The sequence below is a fragment of the Alligator sinensis genome, unplaced genomic scaffold (assembly GCF_000455745.1).
Source record: "Alligator sinensis unplaced genomic scaffold, ASM45574v1 scaffold141_1, whole genome shotgun sequence".
NCBI lineage: Eukaryota > Metazoa > Chordata > Crocodylia > Alligatoridae > Alligator > Alligator sinensis.
This window is the reverse complement of record NW_005842221.1, coordinates 1350873-1369194: the sequence shown is the minus strand read 5'-3', so window position 1 is coordinate 1369194 and position 18322 is coordinate 1350873. Positions and strand designations below refer to the sequence as shown.

The 18322-nt window shown below is 40.9% G+C and overlaps 1 protein-coding gene across 5 annotated transcripts in view; it reads left to right on the top strand.

The window, feature by feature from the left end:
- The first annotated feature begins 810 nt into the window (after positions 1–810).
- The window catches only part of PLEKHG7 (pleckstrin homology and RhoGEF domain containing G7), a 74445-nt gene continuing 56933 nt past the window's right edge, over positions 811–18322 (top strand). For all 5 annotated transcript variants that reach the window (XM_025208143.1, XM_025208145.1, XM_025208144.1 and 2 more), the window contains exons 1-3: positions 811–912; positions 14084–14837; positions 15516–15538. In XM_025208143.1, coding sequence (XP_025063928.1) covers positions 14109–14837; positions 15516–15538 — 752 coding nt within the window. In that variant the 5' untranslated portion in view covers positions 811–912; positions 14084–14108. The remainder of the gene's footprint in view (positions 913–14083; positions 14838–15515; positions 15539–18322) is intronic.

The window sequence follows — 18322 nt, the reverse complement described above, 5'->3', positions numbered from 1 at the left end:
GGTGATCCTTGCTGCCCTGCACTGCATGGCGGGGCTCTGCCCAGGGCCCCCAGAAGCCCTGACAGTCACTGCAGCATCCAGTGAATGCAGGGCTTTTTTTAAGCACCAGGATGCTGGGGCTGGGAAAGCACCCGTGGGATGGGGGCTTGTGGCAGACCCCCTCATGAAGCACAGGGCAGAGTATTTCCCTCCTGCCTGGCAGCATCTGGTGAGTGCAGGGCTTTTTTTTTCTTAAGCGCTGGGATGCTGGGGCTGGGCAGGGCAGCCATTGATGAGGCTGGGAGAGTGGACAGGGGCTGGGGGGCACTCAAGGGGTATGGGGGATCAGGCAGGGGATGGGGCCTGGTGGGAGTCCTCCCATGGACCCTTCCCTCCTCCTCCAGCCCCTCTCCCCAGCCCTACTTACTGGCATGGAGCCCAGGTTCAGCTCCCTGTGGCAGCAAGCAAGGACTGCCCAAATTGTCAAATCTCCAAATCTTTCTCCAAATCTTTTCTGAATTGATTTGGAGGCTTTGAATCTATTCAGATCTTTTTCTTGGTCTCCTGATTTGATTCGGATTTGGAGATTCAGCTGCCAAATCAGGCCAAATCTGTTCTGAATCAAATCAGCACCAGAAGCTTTGCACAGCTCTAGTAAATACAACTTTTCAGGCTATCAGGAAAAACCTACTCATTTCAAAACATTACAAACACTCCCAAGCAAATGCAGAGCAAGGGAACTTCTCCCTTTTTATTTATTTATTTTCTCTCCCTAAAGTACACATTCTATTTGAGTTTGCTTCACATTGACCTTTGGTATTCCAGTGATAGCCATTTTAGAGCACAGGACTAGTGATCACAACACGGACTTGAAGCTGCAATTTTCCTACATTTATGATGATTATGCAGCATGTTGGAAGATCACAGATGCTGGTAAGAATCAGGAGGATTATCCTGATAACTACACCACCCCTTTCTTTTAATGACTGCTATGCTGTTGTCATTTTGTTTTCTGTTTAGCTTTGCATATAAATCTTCAGTTTAAAGAACTGTTTTGGAGCTATGGGAGCTGGTTCTGAAAAACACAGACCTTTACTTTTAGTTGCAATTTTATAAATATTTCCTATGAAGAATGACCTTGAATAGCTGCATGATATTGATTCCAATCTTGATTTGTTACTGAGGAAACAGGCTCTTTAATTCTACAGGTTATATTTTCATTTGTTCCCAGAAGTAGTTTCCTAACATTCACAGTGAAATGTCTTTAATGCATAAATCATTATGTGAAAAAGGGGCTGTAAACTGCATCTATTTATAGCCGTTGTTATCTTTATTATATCTATGTAAAATGGATAACAGCAGTAACCCACTTTTGGAGAATGTACTAATAGATGTGGATGAAACGCAAGGTATTATTGATTGCAATTATTTATAAGCAAAGCTGGTAGCACTGCCTATAGCAGCACCACTGGTAGCCAGTGCCTCATGCTAAGTTTTTTCTGATACTTCCCATTTTATGATCAGGTTTACAAATCACTGAAGCTGGCCAAACTTTAACCATCTGGCCTGAAATGCTGCATATGTTGGTATCTGCCTCAGGCTCAACTTTCTAGAAAACTATAGTCTAAACACTTCAGCCTTTTTAGCAGCGAATCTCGTAGAAAAGACATTGTTTAGCCCATGGTAAAAATTTTTGACAAATTCTCTCTAATAGGTTTCAGTTTAGGATCTGGGCCTTGAAATGTGTTTGGGAGGGGCTGAAGAATAAATGGCCTTTATGTTAATAATGTGCCATTTGCTGTTCCTGTAAAAATCTGACCAAATTAGACCAAGTTAAAAACCACTGGGAGATTTCAGCTACCACATAATCAATCCACAGCTAGATTTCCAAAAAACTCTATCCAAACTAAACCTAATCCAGCCTGATCAGGACTTTCTCTGCAGTTACACCTGTTGCTGCTCTGGGCAAGGCAAGGATCAATCCCTGAAAATGAAAGCACAGAGTACAGGCAGTCCTATGACTTATGACACAATTGGTTCCTGAAAACTGCGTCTTAAGTCGAAACGTTATCACTCAGAACTAATTTTCTGATAAGAAACAATGTTATAAATGGGGGATTGGTTCCTGAACCAAGGCCCAATACCCTATTTTCACCAAAAATCCCCCCAAATTTTGTACTCGATCAATTATAGATGAGTAATATAGCTACATTAATGTATTTATATCGTAAATAGCAATCATATTGATTTGGAAGGACTTCTTTGAGGTGACTTTGCTGGACTTTTTGAAGAGTTCTTGGCTGGAGTCTTCTCAGGAGTCTTGGCTGAATTGCTAGAAAAAAATGACTGGCTAGAAGGAGAAGCCTGAAGAGTGGGGACTGGCACTGGCTGAGTGAGAGGGGAGTGGGGGTGAGGAGCCAGCATCGGAAGATACCATATTGGAACAGGGAACAAACTGGTGAGAACAGCCAAAAAAAAGTCTGTCCTCACTAAAGCACACTGCTCTAGAACCCAGAATGAGACTCATGTTCCTCACATCTCTCCATTCTTCTGCTGCCAGCACCTATTGCTGATCTGTATAGAGCAGTGATTCTCAACCTCAGTGCCATGCCACCTTGAAGTGCCTTGATTCATAGATTCATAGATTCTTGAAGTGCTTTGATTCATAGATTCATAGATGTTAGGGTTGGAAGGGACCTCAATAGATCATCGAGTCCGACCCCCTGCATAGGCAGGAAAGAGGGCTGGGTCTAGATGACCCCAGCTAGATGCATATCCAACCTCCTCTTGAAGACCCCCAGGGTAGGAGAGAGCACCACCTCCCTTGGGAGCCCGTTCCAGACCTTGGCCACTCGAACTGTGAAGAAGTTCCTCCTAATGTCCAGTCTAAGAGATCCTTTTAAGGATGTCACAGTGGGCACTGTTAGGGGTACAAACATGATTCACAAGATAAATCTAGAGTTTTCAACTAGGAATTCATACTGTTAAAACATTCTAACCTGTTTGTGTTCTTTCTTGAGTTCTTTGCAACAGAAGAATTCTTCTATTACTTTTCTATGGAAAAAAATGAGTGAAAACTAAGAGCTGGCATTTTCTGAGAGGTACTTTGAGTCTAACAAGGGGACCTCAAGTCTAAAAAAGTTGAGAACCATCGACATAGAGGATGAAAATCATGCTATCAACTATGGTTAGCTCAAGTGGCAGAGTTCTGATCACTTAAACAACACTGCTTGTGTTGGCACATGGGTGACTTTAGGGAGTTGTGGAGGATTGTCCTGTGTTAAAAGAATATTATTCAGGTTGGATAGTTAGCCCTCAAAAGTAGGGAGATACCAGAATTAAGGTTGTTTTGGCCATTTTATTTTGGTCTTCTTGTGCTGCATTATGATACAGCTTTTAGTTCCATGATCGCATATTTTTTTGCTATAGAACTTGTGCCTCATTCAGGGTATAGCACATATAGGCTCTAGAGATAAATCATGGATGGTTGTGTAGCTTAGAACTGTTTCATAATGAAGCAGGTGAATGTAGCCTTGGAGAACTGGATTCAAATCCCTATTTTAGTCACAGAGTTTCCATATGATGCTACTCAAGTAATTTAAACTGGAGATCGCTAATCATTCCACATTTTCTGGGTGACTGACTTGAACCCTTGGGATCTAATTTGCAGAAGAACTGAGAACACAGATGTGGCTGTGCTTTGAACATAATGGGCTATAAAGTACTAAATAGTATGTAAAATCAGCTCTAATGCATCTCAATCTGCACACCAAAATGAATGCACACTTTTGACCTTTATCTCTGTTTCTCAGTTTCCATCTGAAAAATGAGTACAAATACCATTCACTCACTAACCTCACAAGAGCATCATGACAATAAATTTGTTAATATTTGTGAAGTATTCAGATCCCATAACAATGAGAAGCATATAAAAAGCCCTTGAGGAAGTTAATAATTCTGTCTGAATGATGGACAGTAAGACATGGGGGCACACGCTGAACAAGAATAAAATAACATCTGTTCACAAAGTGAGTACTGTCTATCCTGCATACTGAGCAGGATTCCTGGGGGAAAAAAATGGTAGGCAATCGTGTTATTAAAAATGGTATTATAATACATACCTCTGAGAAGACCAAATTGAAGTTGCCAACCCAAACTGAGTGCTTGACTTTACAACCTAAACAATATTCTTCTAATATATTTTGTGTGGATGCATTAGCTACAATGTGTGTTTAGTGCATGATTGTCAATCACTGCAAGTTTCTAGCTTGATGGGTTCTTTTTATGAAGGGTTTTCAAACAGAGAGATTGTGTGTTTTTCCTTGTGTATATGTAACTCCATGAACCACATCCATAAGAGTAAGAACTGTACTTACAGTGAGGAACTGTGTTCAGTATTCATATATACCAGGCCAGCTTTAAAAAAAAAAACCTCACAAGACTAGATCCAGAGGGCCTGCAGTAACATAGATGTACCCTCTCTCCCCCACCCCCTTCAGACACCATGGGCATGTCCAGATGAGAGCACACATGCCTCTTGCCCCATCTCAAACCCCTTTGAGGCGAGGCAAGAGGCACGTGCAGGAACACAAAAAAGGGGATGAAATTAAAACCCTGGATATCCAGGGTCAAAAAAAAAAAAAAAAAAAAAAAAAAAAAAAAAAAAAGCTCTGCAGAAGAGTGGACCAAGGTGAATCAGTCCTCCACAAGAAATGCTCTGGTTTTGGCCAGAGTGTCTCTTTCGTGCTCCTGCTGCCCCTGGCCCCCAGCACTGGACATGGTAAGTTAGGGAATGGGGAATGGAGGTGGGGGGATACATGGGTGTGGGTGGGAGGGGTGACGCAGCTCACTAGTCTGGCTTTGCACTGGAGCAAGTCGCACAGCTCTGGGAGGCATGCACAGGAGCCACGCCTCCCGCAGCTATGTGACCCACTCCAGTGCAAAGCCAGACTAGTGAGCTGCACAGGGCTGGGCCATGTCCCAGCACGTGCCACTTCCCCGCAGGCACAGCGGGGCAGAGGCAGGACCTGGCACGGCACGCAGAGACCGCATAGGCGGCATGTGCAGCCCCAGGGCCAGCAGGACCCAGCTGGGCCCAGCATGCAGTCCCTGCATGCCACGCCAGGTCCTGCCACCATGGGACCAGCCCAGCCCAGGTGGCAGAGGGGCCCCAGGGCCAGCAGGACTCAGCACAGGGTCCCCAAGATCTGGGAGCTGGCAGCAGCAGGCTCAGAGCACCCCACTCCCACTGCTGCTGCAAAAGGTAAGTTATGGACCCTGGGTGGGGGGGGCTGTGGCCTTCCAGGGAGTAGCTGGGACCCTGTGGGGGAGGGGGCAGTCCATGTGCTGTGTGGGGGAGCTGCACCCTGTGGGGGGCAGGGGACCTACCCTTCCTGAACAGCCTCCCACAAGGTCTCCCACACTCACAGATCCTCCAGCAATTGCCCCACACCTACCCACACACACCCACACACCTTCCCCCACACCCATTCCTGCAAACGCCACATCCCCCCATCACACATCCATCATGTGCGAAGAAAACCAAAAACACAACATCAACACATATAGGTATTTAGAATTTATTTTATCATGATGATAGAGACACTGGTAGGCTTCCAAATCGCTTTAACATTGTAAATATACCAATACAGCATTGCCCAACGGGGGGGGGTGTGCACGCGCGCACGCACACGTGTGTGTGTGTGTGTGTGTGTGTGTGTGTGTGTGTAGAGTGGTCTTTTAATTGTGGAAAAACATGGATTTTGGGGTATTTTAAAAAATGGATTTCGGATGCTGCTGCAGCAGTCCAGCTGGCACAAGGGGTAGTGTCCCTGGGTACCAATTGGCTGGGCCCCAGAAGCTCCTGAAAGCGAGTAGCCCTGAGCTGCTTGCCAGGGCAGCTTTTTGTATGGTTGGGGCCAAGACAAGGCAGCATTTTGTACTGCTGGAGACAGCACAGGATCTGGCCCCGGGCTTTAGCTCCCCCTGGCTGCAGATCCAGGAGAAGCCAGGCAGGGTTATTTTTCCCCAAGTAGCACAACTTGCTCCAGAACAAAGTGCGTGTCTGAGCATGTGCACTGAGGCAAAAAGCCCCAGCTCAAATTTGTACCACTTCTATTTGAGCTGCTGCAAGCACACATGCTTGCATGTGTGAATGCACCCCATGAGAGCAGCAGCAGGGACTTTTAAAAATCCCCAAATCAGGTAAGAATCCATTCCCCCAATCTCTCCCCACCCCCCACACTCAGCATCCCCCCTTCTCCATCCTCAGAAGCATATACCTTCTGCTCCCATTTGACCCTTCCCCACCAACCACTCTTGTTGTCTCTAGACGATGTGTGGGGGGAGAAGGAGGGTTGCTTCAGAGCCATTCCTACCCTGCTCCAGCTAGGAGCAGTGGGAGGGTTCCTCCTTTCCGCCCACTTCTGGATGTTCCCTGCCACCACTACTGTCCCTTGCTGAGCCTGGCCAGAGCAAGGCAAGAGCAGCTCTGAAGTGCCCACCCCCCTCCCCACTCAGCCAGGCACAGGGACAGGGGCAGTCGCATATGGGGGAGGGAGGTCAGGGGAGTGGAGGGGATGTGCTGCTGAGAACAGGGGGGAAGAGGGAGGATGCTGAGAGTGGAAAAGGGGGGCGGATTTTTACCTGATTTGGGGACTTTAAAAAGTCCCCACAGCTCATCCCACAGCATACTCTGCTACCTGGTTGGATGGGGAGGGGGTAGCTGGGAGTAAGGGAGTAGCCATCCCTGCAACAATGGTCGCTGCTCCTGCACCTCCCTTTACAAAATCTTGGATTTGACTATGGGTGTAAAAAGGAGTTAAGACCCTAAATTCCTTTCTGAGTCTATCCAGCTGTCATATTTTTTTAAATTCAGAACAAATTGTATGTATGACTGTATAGATTTCCACAATCTTGTTACATTCAACTAAATGTAATGTGGCTTTTTGCCAGATCATACAAGGCAAATGTTTTGTTCTTACTCTTATTTTTATAGAAAAAAACAAAGGTTTTTTTCCCCTTTGTTTCCATCAACTGCTTTTAAGTGAAAGCTAATTAGACTCTTTATTATACAGCACTTGAATGCACTGTGCAGTGGATAACAAGCCATAAGATCTCTGAACTTGGGGCAAAATTTTATCTTTTTATGACTGAACCAATAAAATCAAATCTATAGAGACGAATTTATTACTTCATCACTCCTGTTTAAACTAATATGTGTTAGGATGAAGATGTGCTCACTGGCCTGGGCCAGTCATTTTAAGCTCCTTAGTAGAGTATTTGGAATTGAAAATGGGCTCCTCTCTCCTGCTGTGCATGTACAGCAACTGTTGCACTTTTCATCCCCATACTGCAAAGCTGGGCAGAGGAAGGGAGCAACATGAGGATAGATTAGTATTTGAACATTGACCATAACCCATGCACTGTGCAGAAGGCATGGGTCTCCTGACATACTTTCCTTTCATGGCCTATAATACCCATGTTACTCCAGCACAGTACTCGAGCTATCCCAGCCGCTGGCATCTAGATAAGGTGTACACATATTCTGAGGTACTATGTCTTTGCCAAAATTATAGGCCCATTTCTAATACAACAGAATATTTTGTGCTTTCCAGCACATCCTCTTGCGTACAATATTTGGCCTGTCACAGATGTGGCACAGAGCCAGGAGGGCATTCATACACAATGCATACCATAGCTGGTGTAGAAAACCTTTTGGGCTCTAAGTACAAAGTGTTCCAACACCCATAGGTTAAGTGGAAATCCTAGCAACTAATACGGCAACAGAACTTTTGCCTGTAGAAACCAATCCTATTCGTTTAATGTATTTCTTTTACCCATTAGGTGATGTAATCTAGTGAGATTGTTTTATGCTGTGTCCAAGGAGCATTAAACAATGAGTTCAATATGCTGCCAAAAGGGTAAATAAATACCCAAGCGCTTTACTCATCTACAATTAGAGCCAGCTCCCTTAAAGGACTTGAACACCTAAACAGTGTTTCAATACCCTTTTATATACCTGCCCCTATGGAGAGTTTTTGAATGATGGATTAGGCATCTACTGTGTGCACGTGTGCATGTGCATGTTGGGGGGGAGGCATAGTTAGGCACCTCAGAAAGGGATCCAAAACAATCAGTATACTTAGCATACAGCTGAGTAGAGCTAATAAGCTGGACACACTGAGACCCCAAGCAATTCTCAAATGCTGCCCCAAAGCACTTTGTTTAGGTCTGTGTCTCAGTCTACTTGCAATCAACTACCCCAAATTATTTTCTTCAGGCTAGGTGCCTGCACCCCTTTTGTCAAATAGCTAAGTAGAGATCCCCTTTTTGTCTAAACTGTGGCCAGAGACGGTGGTGTTTCCTGTGGAGTTTTGGTGCCTCCGTTGTTAGAAGACAGCTCAGCAATGGTTTTCAAGATCACAGTTTTAGATTTTGGCATCTGATTTTAGCCACTTTAGGTTCCCTTCAGACATTGCCTTTGCTACCTGGAACACTACTTATTACTGTGGCTGGCGCCAAAAAGTCCTGGAGGAAGACCCAAGATAGCCAGCACTACACTTGGTAGTAAGAGTTTGCAGGATCAAGCTGGCAGGCATCAAGTTGAGAGAGGTGTGTGCGTAATATTCAGTAATGAAAACTGAATAATTTGTAAAATGCATGGGGGTTCACCCAATTACTTGACAACATGATCATTGAATTACCTGTTCAGTGCTCTGGCTGAACAAATAATGAAATAAAAATTAGTAAATTAGTCTATGCAAAATATCTGGAAATTTGATGAATGGTTTGAAATATAGGGGGAGATCCTCTGTTTGTGCAGACTTGTATAGCTTCATTTATGTCAGTGGTGCTCTGCCAGTTTACACCAAGTGAGAGTCAGGCTCATACAACAGCATAAGCAGCGGTAGGTTCAAGTGGTGCCAGAACATTAATCACTGCATTGATTAGACCTATGCTGGGCAGGAATGGCATGTCAACAACATGCCTGTGATGACCACCCCAGGAATCCCACCAGGAAGGATGCCCCACCTACTCACGTGCCAAATTACAGAAATGAGGCAGTGGAGAAGCTCAAGATAAGGAGCACAAGAACAACACTAGGGCATGTGCTTAGGGTCCCTCTCAGGTGGCTACATTTCCTCATTGTTGGGATTCGGTACACACACAGCAGTAGTTAGTGGGTAGGGCATGCTTGCTGGATGCACTCCCAGGCTCAATGTGGAGGTGTGGCTGACACTGGCAGCAACCTGCAGCCTTGTTGTGGGTAGTACTCCTACCTACCCTGTCAGTAGTAGAGTTGCACATGTAGTAGCAACAGAGACATTTTAGAAAGAGTTCTAGAGATGAGACACCACAGTGATGGGCCGGGCATGACAACTCAAGCAGAGTGGAATGATTTGCTATTTATGACCAGCTGTCACATCCACTACAGCACAGACATCAACAGATTCAGGCTCCCCAGAGTTTATCCTGCATGGTGAGCTGATAACAGTCTCTAACAGAGTTTCAGAGGCAGACTTAAGAGAGGGATTAGGTCTCTTGAGAGGACATACCCAGAAACCACTTATCTTTGCCAATATTCAGATGCTGCAAAAAGAAGGAAAAAGGGGAACCCTACCACAAGGTAAGGTGGAATACCAGGTTGATAGAAATCATGACCTTTTGCTTCTCCTTTTCCAAGGAAAAAGGATTGAAATCTCTGTCACTGATGGGAAGAAAATCACCTTTCACACGTGGCCATGGAGGTGTTGGCTCTGTAATTTGGATTTGAGTAAATCTTTGTCATTCCTCCCATTTTTCAGCACATATCATTCAGTTTGGCTTTCACCTGGTCAAAGGAGATGCTTATCTGTATTTTATAAACAAGACAACCTGCTCCAGCTCAGCTGGTATAACTCTAAGGGGCAGAAAGCTCACCCGAAGAGCAGAAACATAATATTCATGGTACTGATTTAAAACATTCTGTTTGAAACCTTAACCACAGGTTCTAAATGGATGGGGAAAAAGAGGATTGTTGGGTTTTTTATTTCTTTTTGTTACTTGCCAAGATGGATACATGCAGAAGAAAAGTACTGAGAGTATTCCTGTGAATAAAATCTTTTGATTTGTTTTGCTCTCGTCTTCACCTAGTCCAATCTCTCTTGGATTAAAGGGGCATCTTTCCATTGCATCAGGCATGTTTTCATCAGATGTATTTAAGAGAGCAAATTTTCTGTTTGGAAAAATATTTGCCAAACGTGAGTGTCCCAAACTCACACAAATAACATATACCGCAAACATTTGAACTCAGCCACCCAAAAACATATTGTGCAAAAAATCTGAACAATTATAGAGGTCTCTGAATAACTTGTACAAAGATAATAAAAGACTCCTCTTTCTAAACCATTACCTTAAACTACCCAAGCACAGAATGTAACAATACCATGTTGTATATAAATCAGCAGGCATACAATACAGTAAATAATGAAGTTCAGAAACTCAGACATTATCAAATAATGATAGGCTAAAAATTGTCTACACTAATAAAATAATTATAAACTAACTATTTGAATAATTGTGATACTACCTCTTAAAATTACAGCCTAACTGTTGATAGTAGATAAGCAGAATAAAAGTTTGGATTCATTGATTAAATTATTTATAATTCAACCAATTTTAATTACTTAAGACATAAGCAGAAAAACAAAATTATTGTGGGGGTTTTAGAATCTTTTCTGTTCTTGCTGCCCAAGTGTGACTTCTTTTGCCAAACCATAACAGTACAAACCTATGCAGAACAATCTGCTGGGAAAATGTAAAGGAAGGAGCTGAGAAAATTAGTATAAAGAGTGAAGATTATTAATCTTGTGCTAAAATGGATCATGTTACCTTTTATAAACTGGCACTGATCCTGAAGCTGTTTCCGTCTGACCTTTGTGATAAACAAATCCCCTAGAAACCTTGAATCTACAAGAAGAAAAACTAGTTCCCTCTATTAGCAGTCAGCAAGGAAGCTCTGAAAGAGAAAAAAGGTATCACTCCCGCTGAAGCAAGAGTTAAGCAAGTCAGTGTTCAATAACTTGATTTCATTTTGTTATATTTGCAAAGGACGTTGACACATAGGAAGTTGTCAATTTTAGATTGAAACTAATTCTGCATCTGTCTAAAGCAGTAAGTTTAATGATTTATCTACAGTACTTTTATGCATGTGTGGGGAGGGGGGCTCTTATTTTACATCATATTTTGCTTTTTGAAGATATTGCTGCTGAAAAGTCTGAGAGGAGTTTTTAAGCATTCAGTTTTAAAAATGCAGACTCTGAGACTTTTTTCATCCTTTTCTGTCTAGGGAGTAAGTTTTATTTACAACCCTTTTTGTGCTGCATGTTTCTTATGCAAGTATGTTTAAAAATGTCTGCACAGTAAACCTTTGCTAATTCTTATTCGTATGTTTGACTACCCATGGCAAATTGCAGAATTCTGCAAACACTCCTGGAAACTAATAACTAAAAAGATAAAGATAATACATCATACAGCATAGGTCTAGTCATTTATTTGATGAATATTGCCTAGTTTTATTTATAACAATTCACCAGTCTGATAATAAAATCTGTAAAGGTCATAAAAGAGGTCCTGCAACAACATTGTGCAATTACATCTTTGCTGAGAAACAGAAACATAATATTAATTCTTGTGAGTGATTAATGGAAATTGTGTTTGGTGTATCTCAGTTTTAATGAGAACATGCATCAATTATACTTTATTAGAAATGAGTGAATGCTGCAAAAATACTTTCTGGTGCTATTCATCAGAGTTGCAAACAAAGTCATTCCAGTCACATTCAATATCCTTTTGTATTTGCCTCCTTCAAACATTTGAGCAATTGCATTGTATTGGCTGCAATGTTTCTGGAAAGTCACATATGTAAGTATTTGCCAAAAATATATTTTTAATTTGCACACTCAAGACGTAGAATTGGGAGAACTAGTAGATTGGTCAAATAAAAAATAGAAACTATGCAATGTAATGATCTAAAAACTGAAAACTAAGCAGCACAGATAAACTTTCACAAACTCTATTTAATGAATCAAGAAAAAATGTAAATGTGTATGCTTGAAAAAAATCAGCTTATAAAGATCTGACACAATCATAAACATCAGTAACAGATATTCTGTTAGCAAAATCAGAAGTTTTATTTTTTAACAAACTGTCATGAATTATTTTCTTACCTGTACTATTCATAAGTGCATTTTTAGATGGGCAGTTACTATAGTATCTGAAAGATATACTGCCATTCATCCTGGAACATAAGTCAATTTATAACAGTTAATGACGAGATAGTGTTCCTATAGATTAATTATTAACTTTTGTTTTCATTACTTGATTACATAATGCACCTTATATTCATTTTTGATTCCCTACTGAAAAGATTGCCAAGCCATAAACAATCGTTAGATTATATTTGCTTAAGTGTTCAGTGAATACCAGGTGCTCGAATATAAAAAAGAAAAAGGGATCCTGAGCACTGGTGAATTCCTGGTTATCACTAGTATAGTTGAGGGCCATAGTGTCACTTCTGGACAAAAAAAAGACCAAAGGAAAATTAGGGAAGTCCAGTTCCCATCAAATAAAACCTTTAGATAAATATGTAATCTTTTAGCACATAAATCAGTTCCATTGAATGCAGAGGTACAACTCATGTCCTTAGGGTTAAGCATGTATCTAAGCTTTGCTGAACTAAGGCCTCCACCCTATATGGAAGTTCTCATTCATCCCTGAAATCTTTAGAAAGAATACAGCCCCTTCCTTTCACTATCCTGCCCCCAGAACCTCTGAGAAAATCCAAACACCTGAAAGAAAATTGATACAAGGGATATGATAATGGAAAGGTAGTGTCCTTATCTTGTATAAGGATGCTTAGAATGCTCATTATATCCAAGCACCAACAAAGTATTCTAGATTCATATGGCAATGTCCAAGAGGATACCAAAACGATATGAAACACTGCACAGGAAGGCAGTCTTATCCACTCTTAAATACTAAAGCTAATTCTAAATAGAGGTCCTCTAACTCCATGTTTTAGCCAACTTGTGTCAGCCAACTTCATTCTGTTTCTATGCAGGTAGACTCGATGATCTCTTGAAATTCCTTCCAGCCCTACATTTGTACAAGTCAATTATATGAATATGACTACCATGCTGAGGTGGGGATTTCCTTAATGACCTTAAACCACAGGAACACTTACCCTAGAGAACTTTATTTCCATTAATTTCCAACATATATAAAGCTCAATAGTTCTCTAGAAGCTTAAATTTCTTTATTGTATCTAGCAGTTGCACAAGCTGAGCTCTCACTACTCCAGTGCTTCTTTATCAATGGATATTTTTCTCATGGTTCATTCGTTCATGCTGGTATATCAAATACAAGTGCACATACAACATGTAAAGTGTGTGGAAAAAGAATCAAAAGTTCTAAAAATGAAAAGGAGTTTAATCATAACCCAGGTATATTTTCTACAGCTGGTTCCATATGAATGTAGATGTTTGTTCACAGCACCTGATCTGAATGTAATGCACGGTTATGCTGTTATGCGTTGCATACATTGGCTTTTGCTCAGACCCTTAAATAGGAAAAACAACCCTTTGTCCTTAGTTATCATGATTTTTTAAGTGTGAGTAGTGATTACTAGTGCTCAGTTGGATATGTCTATAATTCAAGTGCATTTCCACCCTCTAAAAAGCAGGCAACTAACACTGGATGCTCAAAAATTACTAGTCACTTTTGAAAATTTATATCCATAAGGTAATCTTATGCTTATGACAAGTTCATTCAGTTAGAGCACTATTAAAATCCATTGACTTTAGTAACTGCAGTGATGTGAAGACTGAACATGTCATTATGTATCATAGAATTGTGTTGTTATGTATCGTTTATTAAAGAAAAAACTTGAAGAATTAAAATGTTATTAGGAATTAGTTTTTCAACCCAATTCATTAATAGCAACCAATTTTCAGTAAGAGGTAAGGAATTGGTGAAAAGGGGACATGAATCACAGTTAGATATGCAACATGTAGTTTGTGGATTCAGACTTTTTTCTGACTCTGTTTTCTGTAATTTATATCAGCTATAGATCTGCATGCTGTAGCTAAATGATGCAAGAGCCGGTTTGTGATTATCCTCTGAAACAGGATAAAGAAACCTACACAGCAGACCATCTTCTCAATAAGGAGATTGAACTACATGTAGAAAATGTGGATTTGTCAGAAAACAGTGACTCAGAAAATGACATCTTCATACCCTGGGAAACAGAGGTGGTATCAATTTGCACAGACAGAAAGAGGCCTCCAACTGACTCTGTCCAAAGAAGAGGTTTCAGCGAGTCTTCATTTCTACTGAAATTTCCATTTAAAGAGTATGATGGATGCTACACTGCACCTTTCCAGTTTGACAGACATGCTTTGGGAAGGATTTCCACCTCCCCAACTCTCAGAAGACTAAGAAATAGTGTGTCCTCTGCCTCCCAAGTGCAGTCGCTTCAGGACTGCTTTGATGATGCTAAATTGGGATGCCAGAAAGAGCACAGTGGTTCTTTTCATGTTTGTAAAAACCCACCTCAGTGTATTAAGTCTGCCTCCTCCTCATTGTCACTAGTCTCCTGCCTTCATGCAAAACTACTGTCCTCCAAAGAAAATGCTGAAACTACATTAGCTGCTTTAGAGTCAGCTGGCCCAAAATCACAGCTGCCCCATCACAAAGATAATCTCAGCAATGGTGGTTCTGACCAAACAATGCAGAACAGTGGGAAGATCAGCTCTGCTACCCTGCCTAGAGATGAACACACATCTCAGCCAAGCACTCCTCATCAGGAATATGTTCAGGTAATATGAGCTAAAATGGAACTTGGCTTCCCCTCCTTCTTCTTGGACAAGATATCGAACTCAATCAGGGGCCAATGCAGTCATCAAGCCACAGAGATTGAGATTGAACTGACCTGTGCGCCACTGCTGAAATAGACCAATGTCTAATCTAACTAGGAAAGAAGTTTTCTCCTTCCTGATTGGTAGCTATGGTTCTGACTCAACAAGGCAAGCATAGAAGCAACCGGCCAATGCTAACCATGTGCTTCAACAAATCACTTGAGCATGTCTTGCTGAATAAGAAGGCTCTCAAGCATTTGTTGAAAAGCTTTACTGAATCAGAGCCTAAATCCTGTTTAAATTTATTTTACATTTTGCTTCCCCCTCCCCACCCCTCAAACATTACCAATATCACATGATCCCCCAAGCTAGTCTCCTAAGCATTGGACCACCCTTTCTGGGGCTCATCGTGAGCAGAGAGACTGTGGGGGGTAAGTTAAAGGAGAAATAGCTGAACTAACTTAGAAAAGTAAGTGGTGCTAAAGGTTTTCATATTTGGTATTGCCAAATAAGCGTAAGACAGAAAATAATGAACCCCACCCTGGACTCTATCATGTTCCTTTTGCAGCTCGCTGCTGCATAAAAAGTAACAAGTTACTGTCTTTCAAAACAAGTAACCAATGTCTCACTTTCTTTCAGGAAAGGGAACTACTTACATCAAGGTAGGTATCTATTTGTTTTATCTTATAAACTGAACTTCCTTATTCTTTTTCAGTCCAAGTCAGATCTAATAGTGGAAGGCTTGCCCTATGTATTTGCATATAAAACTCACATTTAATTTAGATTTATAGGCTCACTTTGTGAAGTATCTGTCACCGGCTTGTTTATACCAAAGCGTGTATTGAGGGTGGCCTTCTCTTCCTGGCAAACTCAGTTACTTTTGCATAATATTTCAATCAGGCTGTCTGAGGGCTACACAGCAAATTGCCAGGAGGGTTAGTCATTTGGATTAACTAACACTTCCAGTGTCAGATTTCATCAGCCAAAGAATGTAAAACTCTAGAAATTTTGCGTGACTTATTCTCCAAAGCTATGTTAGAAAAATCAGCAGAACAGCTATATATTGTTCTCCCATGAGAGCAAAGCAGATCCATGCTTACCGCCTTGTGAAAGGAGTGTTAATCCCACCATCCAGAAAGAATATGTAAATTCTTGGCTTTAAGGAGTTAGTACGGGATGAAGTGATAAGTGTTTGTTCTCAATAATTTGTTATAATGAATATCACTTAGCTCCCCCAAAAATTGGGTTAATATGGCAAACATTTTTTTTAGGAATTATCATCTTGTTTACAACTGTATTCCCTGTGGCCATGCTTGCTGCCCTACTATATCCACCCTTTGTAAACATCTGAGCAATTAAAGCTCGCTTACTTAACAAACAACAGCAAGGGGAACACAAAACAAGGGGAAAAATCACAAGCTCCTCCCCACATGTTAAGTGGTTGCTTTGTGATGCTGTTATATTGATTTCAAAGAATAGTCTGTTGAAAATTTCAGGGGGAAAGTACAGGAGCATTGAAGCACTGGGCTGCTGATGCTTCTGTACTATAAGATGCTATAATAAGCATCAGGCACAGTTTTGCACAAAACGGTCAAATGATTTGTTCACGACTATACTTTAACTGACTCATTCATACCACATTTCCCCGCCTTAATGCATTTTTAATAGAAAAGTTCTATCATAATCCCCCAATACGCTAACATAAGGGATTTCAAGACTGGGGTCCATTTGTTGCGTGTTAGTAGACAAGGACATCCTTTCAATATGTGTATGTTCACAGTTAAAAGCCCATTCTTAATGGTGGAAATTTCCTAGATCTTTCTCAATACTTGTGATTTCCAATCTATCCTTCAACCTCTGAAATGTATAGCAAAGGGAAAGCACGGTCTCTGTGTACCACTGAGTAAACAAGAGACTAACAACTAATATGGAAATATCCTGTTTTGATCTGGAGGCCTTACAGAAACACTGCAAGATCAGGGGATCAGTGATTGTGCAAATAGTTTTATGAGCAGACACTAACTTTCAGCAGAAAGGTATCTAGTGTTGCATAGAATTCAAAACTTCAGAAGATCAAACTGGACATTGGGTATATACCAATTTGTATATTGGCAGTTGCTGTAGCTGCATTGAGTATATACCAATTTGTACATCTTGAGCATTTGGCAGTCGACATTTATATGAATAAACATGTCTTAATCCAAGCCTGTTCAGTCAAAAAAACAGATTGAAAATTTCACCAGATGAGTTATATGCTCATGGACAGTAAATAAGGAAGTTTTTTCTTCTTTTTCCTAAGACTGCATTATCTCCACTAACTGTTCTGGCCAAAATTAGGATTTTCTGAAATGTAAGAAAAACTACTACTTTTATGTTTCTCTTTTTTGAAGCCCAGTAGTTTCTTCAAGTTCTAAGCAAGGGTTTTATTCAACTCTTATTTTATCCAAATCAGTTAATCTAATCTTACAGCTAATCCTTTATTAACACAGCTAGGGGAAATGACTGGAATGTCAGGGCATTCTCCTCCAATTCGAAGTGTGTGTGGAGAGCTGGTTTCTTACCTTTAACCAGATAGATGTGTATCCCTTTTTAATGGAGTGCTCCTTTTCCTCTCAGTTTAGTAATTCATTTTCTCTCTTCCAGTCCAACCCACCTGTTGCAGAATGTACCACATACATAAATCCTGATTTTTTTCTCTCTATACAAGCTCCTCTTAGACCCTCAAGTGCAGCTAATTGTTCAGTAAGAGTCCAGGTTCATGCACTTTTGAAATCCTATTTATCCCTTAGTGTCATTCAAATGGTTTTGAATATAACACTCTACTACATAACACCTAAGTATATATAGTTTTCTATAGCAGTAACTCCTTAAAACAGAGTCCAATCATTCTTCTTGATTTGTAATGTAAACACTCCCTTCAGTCAGCAACATTCATAATATTATGAACATCCTATACCACTGATTATTGTGATTTAGCTAACTGTTTTTACTCTTACATACAACATATTTATTCTATTAATAAATATGCTTCATGGTATAGGTCATGGGTTACCTGACACATCTGAGATGTATTCTAAATGATAGCTAGGAGAAAAGTGTGAACACGTCAAGGTTCATACCTTAGAACAGAGTATATTCTGTTGCTAGGAGTGGCTGTATACAGTGCATGTTTAATATTTCCAGAACCTCATTTACTTAAAGGTTTTTAATCATTTTCTGTAATATGAACCTTTGATGTCTTGCTTCACTGGCAAAAGGGATTCAAAAAGGAAGAATTACTGTACAAGTATTTACTATGCTTGCTGTGGTCCAATTCTTCCATCAGATGCACATGATTCTTTCAAGCTTGTAAGACTGAAATATTTCCCCTCCCTCTAAAAAAAAATGTGAACCTACCACTTGTTGGCAGAAAACAAAAGTGAAATGCCTCCATTATTTGTATAGGA